Source organism: Salvia miltiorrhiza, chromosome 6, assembly GCF_028751815.1.
Source record: "Salvia miltiorrhiza cultivar Shanhuang (shh) chromosome 6, IMPLAD_Smil_shh, whole genome shotgun sequence".
In the NCBI taxonomy this organism is placed as follows: domain Eukaryota; kingdom Viridiplantae; phylum Streptophyta; class Magnoliopsida; order Lamiales; family Lamiaceae; genus Salvia; species Salvia miltiorrhiza.
Window position 1 is genome coordinate 21,404,575 of NC_080392.1, and position 9,128 is coordinate 21,413,702.

At 34.4% G+C, this 9,128-nt stretch overlaps 3 protein-coding genes across 3 annotated transcripts; all 3 read right to left on the minus strand.

The window, feature by feature from the left end:
• Window positions 1-1,414: 1,414 nt before the first annotated feature.
• Window positions 1,415-3,935, minus strand: LOC130987466 (plant UBX domain-containing protein 1). The gene is made up of 7 exons (XM_057910994.1): window positions 3,711-3,935; window positions 2,722-2,818; window positions 2,559-2,627; window positions 2,346-2,413; window positions 2,127-2,256; window positions 1,929-2,033; window positions 1,415-1,787 (listed from the first exon to the last, which is right to left on the minus strand). The coding sequence occupies exons 1-7, from the start codon at window positions 3,783-3,785 to the stop codon at window positions 1,588-1,590; spliced, it is 744 nt and encodes a 247-aa protein (XP_057766977.1). The 5' UTR covers window positions 3,786-3,935; the 3' UTR covers window positions 1,415-1,587.
• A 796-nt stretch (window positions 3,936-4,731) lies between these two features.
• LOC130990637 (uncharacterized) lies at window positions 4,732-6,090 on the minus strand. Its single transcript, XM_057914861.1, has 4 exons — window positions 5,821-6,090; window positions 5,521-5,733; window positions 5,322-5,405; window positions 4,732-5,142 (listed from the first exon to the last, which is right to left on the minus strand). Exons 1-4 carry the CDS (start codon window positions 6,088-6,090, stop codon window positions 4,732-4,734), a joined length of 978 nt encoding a protein of 325 aa, XP_057770844.1.
• A 1,273-nt stretch (window positions 6,091-7,363) lies between these two features.
• On the minus strand, window positions 7,364-7,894 carry LOC130990638 (uncharacterized). The gene has a single exon (XM_057914862.1). It carries the CDS (start codon window positions 7,892-7,894, stop codon window positions 7,364-7,366), a length of 531 nt encoding a protein of 176 aa, XP_057770845.1.
• Window positions 7,895-9,128: the final 1,234 nt, after the last annotated feature.

Consider the following 9,128-nt stretch of genomic DNA (forward strand, 5'->3'; position numbering starts at 1 on the left):
CATGATGCGGCGGACATGCGGCGGTCGCTGCCGTTGCCAAAATCTCGGCGATATGCCCAGTGGTCGCTGCCTAGGCGCCACGCTCTTCCCAAAATTTCCTCTACAGACGGCGGTCGCGCGGGGTCGCCACCGTATCGCTGCTGCGCGCGACTTTCTTATTTCGGTCATATCTTCTCGTCTGAACTCTGATTTGAGATCTGTTTGCGCTCCCAAACTCGTATCGAGACAAACTAAAACTTCTATTTCAGACCGTTTTGCCAAATTCGAACTCAATATTCCTGTAAATTCCTTCAAAGTTCGAGCAAGAATCATGTTTCACAAGATAAAGCAATATAAGTACAAAATAATCATCCAACACTCAATTTCCTATAAAATTAACATCATATGAACATTAAAAACCATGGAAACATGAGTGTTATCAGTTTGGCGATGATAATTAAACGCTTAATATGTATTGTTTTTTTCTATTTCGAGTTTGGATTATTGTAATTTATATTTTTAGTTTGTCGTAATTTAAATTTTTATTAGTTTGTTATTTTTTTCATTTTAATTTTTTTGTAATATTTTAATTTATATTTAATATTACTAAAATTATTACGATTAAAAATAATAATAAAATAATTATATATAATGTTGTGGTTGGGTGGTTCGAGTGGTCATTGATAAATCAACAAAAATAGAGGTGGTTGAGTTGGAATGAATATTAGTGATGTGGAAGAGAGATAAATTAATTAAATATTAAAAATGGTTAGATGGTTGGATGGTTGCTAATAAACATATTGTTTTGAGAGTGTTAAAGTGGAATAAGGGTCTCATCTACTTTTACTAAAAATAGAAATGGATATTAAATGTGGGACGAATTAAAATGAAAATATAAATACTAAAAATTAGGATGGAAAGAGTATTATGTATAGATATAAATATAAATCGTATAGATTCAATATTTTGTGAATCTATTTATTGAAATACATTTTAAAGGTATCATTTAGTTTAAGTTTTCTAATGACGAGGCTTAATAGAATATCAATGTGAGAATAATCATGGCCTAATGTAAGGCTTCAAAAAAAATTCTAGCTAATGTGAGAATGAAGATCGAGCTTTTTAATTAAATTATAAAATTTGGAAGTTTACTATGTTTTTAATGTAGGATACTAGGATAAATGATTTAAAATAATTAAAAATGGAGAATGGAGAAAATGCCAGATAAAATTGTCAATTATTATGGTGCTTTCAATATTTTTCGTATATAATTTTAATTTAATAGGTAACTCTCTATAGAAAAAACACGAAGGATAAAAAAAAATAAGATATCCACTCTCATGCTTTATATTGATGTAAAATATAAAATTTGAGCACAAATGTGTAACTTCCAAGAAGTTCATCAAATCTCAATCAAATTTACCAGAATACGAAATGTTTGGAACTTCAAATCTCAATCAAATTTACCAGAATACAAAATGTTTAACCAAACAATAGATTTTCAGAGCACAATGCGATCATACAGTTTTGTAGATTTGCATTTGAATAGAGCATAATATTCACAGTAAGTTTTGGGGTGACATTTAGTTTCTCAGAATACTACATTGTTCACATTTTCAACCACTTTGGCTTGACCATCTTCTTCTTCTCACTCGGCTTTTGTTCGGTCTGCTCAGGAACGACAGAGGGGCTTGTTGCAGCTGCTTCTGGTGTTGGCTCAGGGGCCTCCTGTTGTGCTACCAATTCCAGACCTTGCAACGACACGACTTCCTCTTGAAGGGAGGGACCCGTGTATGCACCATCATCACCTGAACGAACTCAAGATGGTCAAACAATGGGCGAGCTAAAATGATGTCCAAAGGCAGCTAGCTAAGAGGAGTTATGGTGATTTTGTTTGATGAGGGAACGAGTTCATGCAGATTATCGGAGGTCAATAGGCAGTATGCTACCTTTGGGCACCTCATATGCAAAGTACACAATTGCGCCTGGTACAAAGCCAGCAGAATAGAAGTCCTGGGACAAATCCTTTATTTGCTTTTTTGGAGGCGTGGTGTCTACAATACGAGCAAATCGTAAGATTATAAACTCATAGTCGTAGAAAAGGGGTTTCTCTTGAGAAAGGAAAACATGCAGTATAGCATCCTCACATAGATAGAACGGTAAATCAGGGCGAGCAACAACTTTAGTCAGGAGATCGAATAAGGCTTGCATTGTCTCAGATGGATGAAATGAGGCCTCTAGTGTAAGATTGTCAGGGAAACGCACTTTGACCCCCGCCTGCTCATAATTGATTGACAATCAATGACATATGACCAACATATTTACAAAAAATAGAAGGTAATTGTCAAAAGATGACCAAGTTATACCTTTGTCATCCTTGATCTTCGAGCAGCCTCCTCTGCGTCCCGGATCTTTTTCGTCTTCAAGTATTTATCTGCACATGGTTTGATGATGTAGAGATTTTAGGATTCCTAGATTCATGGATCCATAATTCTATATCTGATCATCTGTTCAACAGTTCAAGTTGAAAGACCAGTCAAGGAAAAACTAATCTGAATTCAGAATGAATTCTGTATTACCTTCCTTTTTAGTAGCCGAAACCCGGAAGTAATCCTCTGCTGTGAACTCATAAAACTCATCTGTCTCTTCTGAACAGGTTAAAAGATAAAACAGTGAGCATACCATCAATAGAAACATCATGAGTTGATTAGTGTAAGAGTAACTGAATATATATGGATTTACCCATATCAGAGACATTTGACGGGGTTGCAGAAGCTAAAGATGTTTCATACACTCGGATATCTCGTCCATACTTTTCTCTAGCAGCTGCAAGCCTCCCCTGGATGCACAAAGAAAAACGACTGAATATCCAGATAAAGTTTAATCTAAGAATATGAAGTTACATGAAAACTTATAGATGTTAAAATGCAAAATGGCTGAGAAAAGTCATTACAAAATATAAATTGCCTCACAAATAAAGGAATGTACCCTTATTGGTTCTGATATATCAATTTTGTAATATAATTCTGAAGCATCACTAGTTCTATCAATCCCGTGTCGAGATAAAATCAAATAACTAGGTAAGTCAAACAAATATTTCAGGCCATTACTACCCAAAAGCTAGGCTGCTTGAGTAAAACATAGTTATCTCGAATCTTCCAAAAACATCTTTTCACATGCTTCTTTCAAGCTGTTTCAATAGAGGGCAATGAAAGCTTCAAGAAAATCTCAACGGATCAAAGATGAAAGGTAGAGACGAACATCATGGTTACCCCGCGTAGTGAGATTAAGCCACCATCAATTTTTTAAATTTCGCGACTAGTGCTAGCTTGAGATTAAGCCACCAGAATCCAAACTTCTAAAATTGATTCATCAAAACTCATCATGCCAAAAATCGAAAATAAAATTGGCAAAAAATAACCCATTACTTAGGTTTCACATTACATCAACCAAGATCCAATGCCAGCCAGGCAACTGAAAAATATGCTAATTTCAAGAAGCCAACGAACTAAGGTCAATAAATTATTTCGATTCTTAAACAATTTTCGCCATAAAACAACTTCCTCAGCATTCCTCACTGAAATTAATAAATTCTTAACCCCAAAAATCAGCAGTCCGTACATATGCAACTCATAATTTCATCAAGAAACGAAGATTAGCCATTAGACCAGTAGATTCTAGAAACAAATAAGACCTACGAAGCAAAGCACATCAAATCCCAGGAAAAAAACCTTAGCCAATTCTGATTCCATAGGAGAAACAGCAATGAACCTTCTACGCTTCCAAGATGGTGAAGAATCAATCATCACCGTATAAGCAACACCTTCTCCGATTCCCTTCAGCTATTTATCTAACCCCTAAAATTTGTTGATGAATTTTTGAAATGAGAGATTTTAGAAATGGGAATTGGGTTTTGCTTACTTTTGGCTCGGGTCGGGTCTCGTGGCTTCCTTTCGGATTCGGGTTTGAGATTCGATACGTGCAGAATTTAGGAAAAGTGATTAGAAAAAATTAAAAAAAAAAAAAAAAATCTTAAGAGAAAATTACAGTAAAAATACACAAACTTTGGACGATTGCTGAATTTGCACACGATTTTTGAAATTTTTGAAATTTGAAATAAAATATATTAAATTTTATTTATTTTTTAAATTTTTCTCCAATTTAAAATTTCCCTAAATTTTAAACTTTGTAATTCAATATGAAAATAAAATTTTCTCTCAGCAATCAAATACTCCCTCCGTCCCATTATAAGTGAGACTCTTTTTTTGGCACGAGAATTAAGAAATGTGTATTTTGTATGTAAGTGAAAAAGTGAAAAGATGTTTAGGTTATCCACAGTCGTGACACTCGTCCAACCCAACCCAACTCAAATTTTTAATAAAATATTCATTTTTCTCTCATCCACCTACACAACCTACAACCTAATATAATTTCCACTCCCAATGGTGACACCAACTCAACCTACATATTTTTTTCTTTTCACTTTATTTTTAATTATCTAATATCTAAAATACAATATAAATTAAAATTAATATTTATTTATTATATTTGACAAAATAAAATAAATATTTATTTTATTTTATTTTAAAAATTTGTAATCATATTATAATTAAACATTGTCATATATTATAATTGATATTTAACTCAATCACAAATGAAGATTACAAAAATTAAACACATAACTCAAATTAAATAAATCAAAGTACAATACGTGAAACTTAAAAATACAACTAGAAAATGCAAATTACATATTTAATTGTCAGTGTCAAACTTTTCCCATATATGCTCAATCAAATCATCTTGAAGAGTCCTATGAGCTTCTCTATTGCAAAGTTGATCTCTATTAGTCATATAAGCAGACAAGCTCATGATACGTTCAGTAGAATAGCGGAAATGTTCACCATCTTCTGTTTGTACTCTTGTAGGTGTATCCATAAAAAATTGTGTTGGATCATAATAATTTTGGTAGGTATCCCGTTCATCCTCTAGTATCATATTATGCATGATGATACAAGCCATCATAACTTTTCCCATCAAAATTTTGTCCCAAATAAGACATGGGCGTCGTAGAAATGCCAATCGAGCTTGTAGAACTCCAAATGCTCGCTCAACATCTTTTCGCATAGACTCTTGGTGTTGAGCGAACAACTTGTGTTTGCGGATCTGTGGGGAAGTAATTGACTTGACAAATACAGTCCATGAAGGGTATATACCATCAGTCAAATAATATACCCTATCATAATGACGACCATTCACTACGTAATTAACCTTTGGTGCTCGACTTTCTAAGACATCATTAAAAACAGAAGATCGATGGAGTACATTAATATCATTGCATGAACCTGGTATTCTAAAGAACGCATGTCATATCCACAAGTCGTATGATGCAACATCTTCCAAAATGATCGTTGGTTTTCCACTTTTCCCTGTATATTGTCAGGCCCATGCATTAGGACAATTTTTCCACTCCCAATGCATGCAGCCAATACTGTCAATCATGCCCGGAAAACCACGTTGTTCTCCGACATAGAGTAATCTTACCAAATCTTGTTCATTAGGCCTTCTGAGGTACGTATCACTGAAGTAGGAAATAACATCTTCTACAAAATGTACTAAAGCTTCTCTTGTTGCAGATGAGCTCATTCGTAGATATTCATTGACAACATCGGATGATGTCCCATACGCCAATACCCTCATTGCTGCAGTACACTTTTGCAAGGCCGAAAGACCTAGTCTACCAGTAGCATCACGTCTCTATTGAAAAAACTCGTCATTAGCAGATGCAGCCTCCACTATTCGAAGAAATCGCGTTTGTTGCATGCGAAATCAGCGTCGGAAAACCTCTGGAGGATACGTCGGGCTGGTACCAAAATAGTCGTTGATTAAACGCTCTGCACCAAGCTCACATTCCCTATCACAATATCTCCTCCTAGCTATTGGAATTTGATGTCCTACAAACAAATTAGTATTGGTTAGGATCATATTCTCGATGATATTATCAAATTGACGATTTTGTTGATAAACTCGTTCTTCCCATTCATCGAATTCATTTGAATGGGAAACATCAGAACTTGAGTTTGAATCAAGTGAAGAGTTATCATTGACAGGCATTCTTTTAAGTAAAATAGAAAAACGATAGAGTAAAAGCTATATATGAGCAAAGAGTAAGGATTTTCTATAATATTGAGATGTGTTTCATCCGGCATTTATAGAATGATATAAAACAAATCCATTGGAAATGACATGTGAATTGGACAAGTGCATTGGAAATGATATAAAACAAGTGCATTGGAAATGACATGTCAATTGGACAAAAGTTATAGCTAGATTTGAATTGATACGGTTGCATATGATTTAGCCAAAGAAAAATGACATATGAAGGCATTGGAAATAATGTTGTGTCAGTATTAGACAAATGCATGTGAATTGGACAAATGTTATGTCAGAATTTGATAAATGCTTTGGGAAGCTAAACAGATCCAATGCTATTCAACTTTAGATGAAATACACTTCTGATGAGGACTGAAATATGCACCAGCGCTGTGCTAAACATAACGGGAATATTTCTAGTTATGATTATTATTATTATTATTGTTATTGTGGTTATTTCTGATATTTGATACAGGATTGCCCTGATTCTCGGCTTGGCTCAGCTCGGCTCCGCTTTCCAGCTCTGATGGCTCAATTTCAAGATGTAGATTAGAATAACGGGGCTTGGGCTTGATTCATTGGGCTAATGGGCTTTAGGGGTCTAATGGGCCCAAGGGCCTTAAGTTTATGTTCATGCTTATAAATAGGGCCTTGATGCATAAATTAAGGAGATGGTCATTTTTTCTTAGCCTACAACTTGTAAATTGTAAAATACTCTCTCAATTATAGGGAAAAACCCCCAAAACCCTCGTGGACGTAGGTCTTCTCGACCGAACCACGTAAATCCGGTGTCGTTTACTGCTTTTATTTACCGTATTATTTCTCGTTTCACCAACTTCTTCATTAAACATAAAACAAGTACATAACACAATTTGTCAAAATTAAAATCACACAAATAGAAAGCATATAAACTAAAAGCACACAAACAGAAAGTACATAGACTAAAATTACATAGAAATTGCATGATTAAAATATATTCACTCTCCAAACACAATCTTAGTTAGTTGACGTTTCATCTCTTCGTCCTCCAGAGATAAGTGATCTTTCGCCAACAATTGAAGCAACATTTTTTCTTTCATCTTCATTGCGTTTCTTTGCAACTTTTTGCGCTCTAGTTCGATTCGAGTCTTTATTAACTCAGCTTCGGCATCTCTAGTGAGTCTCATTGCACGAATTTCTGCAGCAACAGCAGATTCATTAGTAGATTCAGATTGTGAGGCCTTACCTTTTCCTTTCATTTTGCCTTATCCTTGCCAATAGGACGAGTCGCGGTTGATTGTTCAGATGTTGGAGTTTCTGGATTGGAGGGGACAGAAAACCTCCCATCTTCTGAAGTCTTTGATCTTTTCGAGCTGCCACCACTTTGATGGTTATCAACATCTTCACTTGCATGAGGAAAAATTGGTGTTGTATCATAAAGATTCCACTTGAGATGTTTACTCATAACTTCATTAAATACAACCAAGTCTTGAAACTTTCTCCCACCTACTTCATAAATGGAATGAGCTTTTTTCTCAACATCGTTGTCGCTCATTCCACTCCTTCTTCGAGCATTTGCCTCCCTGCAAGCAGCAACCCATTTGTTTGCATTTTCATTAAGACGTTTCCAGCGACCTTTCATTGATTCAATGTTTCGCTCGTTGAGCTCGTTGGGATTTTCTGCTTGAGTTATGTGATAAAATTTATGCACACGTGCCCAAAGCGATTCCCCTTTTTGACTTTTCCCTTGAATGCTATCTTCGTTAGCATAGATCCAAGATGACATAAAGGCTACATCTTCTTTAACACACCAAGTTATATTTTTTGCCCATTTCTGATTTTTGTTTGGGCGTTGAACACCCAAGAACAAATTGCGGGAGACATTTTCTGATGTGGAAATTCTTTGAGATGTGGGAATTTGACTTAGATTTGGAGAAAATTGGCTTTGATAAAATTGAGAATTTGCTTGGTCTTCAAAATTTGGAAAAAGATGAGAAGTTGGATAAGAAGTAAAATTTGCAGAATCTTGAGAGTTAGGATAATCTTGCGAATTTGGATAATTTTGAGAATTTGGATAAAAGTAATTGGGATGATTTGGATCCATAACTCAAAATGAAATGAAATTGAGGAGAAGTGAGAAATTTAGTTTGTATGTAAGAATGAACGTAAATTTGAGTTCTATTTATAAAGTTCAAATTAATAAGAATTTTGATATAATTTTAATAGTATTTTCTTTATTATAAATATATAAATTTAATTTTGTTAAAACAAAGCTAAAAATAAATAAAATGAAATGTCACATGGCAACATATTAGTTAATGTCAAAATGGTGACCCGCAAGGCGGGCGTCCGCCTGGGTCAAACAATTTCATGCCTTTCTTTATTATTTTAATTAAAAAGTGACTTTGTCGTGTAGCCGGTGACCTTTTAACAAAGGCACCGTTGTTGGTAGTCTTAAAGGGTAAAACTTTTACAAAAAACGGAAAGAGTCTCATTTATGGTGGGACACCCAAATAGAAAGAGTCTCACTTATAGTGGGACGGAGGGAGTATTAATTCACGAAAGAAAAAAAATAATTTACTCACAACCATTTAAACTCTCAATCCTTAATACATTACACATTATGTAGTATTCCCTCCGTTCATGTAAAAGTCTCACTTATTATTTTACTAGTACATCAATTCGTGTGATATACAGCTTAATTCGGTCTATAAAATGGAGTATACTCATTCCATTTGTGAGGGAGTAGCCGTACAAAATTGTACATACTTCTGTGATCAACAAATAATTAAAAAGATTTCACATTAAATATTCATGCAATTTCAATTTCCAATTGTTGGAGTTTCGATGATTTTTTTTTTTTTGGGAAAAAGAGGTTCGATGAAAATTTATTTACCATATTAATGGAGTATACTCATTCCATTTGTGAGGGAGTAGCTGTATAAAATTATACATACTTCTCTGATCAACAAATAATTAAAAAGATCTCACATTAAATATTCATGCAATTTCAATTTCCA

Excerpts from the sequence above, each read along its gene's own strand:
- LOC130987466 (XM_057910994.1), bottom strand. The coding sequence starts at position 3,785 with ATGATTGATTCTTCACCATCTTGGAAGCGTAGAAGGTTCATTGCTGTT. Across the intron at positions 2,628-2,721 it reads GTCAAATGTCTCTGATATGG|AAGAGACAGATGAGTTTTAT; the intron begins GTAAATCCATAT and ends TAACCTGTTCAG. Across the intron at positions 2,257-2,345 it reads GAAGATCAAGGATGACAAAG|GCGGGGGTCAAAGTGCGTTT; the intron begins GTATAACTTGGT and ends AATTATGAGCAG.
- LOC130990637 (XM_057914861.1), bottom strand. The coding sequence starts at position 6,090 with ATGCCTGTCAATGATAACTCTTCACTTGATTCAAACTCAAGTTCTGAT. Across the intron at positions 5,406-5,520 it reads GGCCTAATGAACAAGATTTG|GGAAAAGTGGAAAACCAACG; the intron begins GTAAGATTACTC and ends GACAATATACAG. Across the intron at positions 5,143-5,321 it reads TGCGTTCTTTAGAATACCAG|ATCCGCAAACACAAGTTGTT; the intron begins GTTCATGCAATG and ends ACTTCCCCACAG.
- LOC130990638 (XM_057914862.1), bottom strand. The coding sequence starts at position 7,894 with ATGTCATCTTGGATCTATGCTAACGAAGATAGCATTCAAGGGAAAAGT.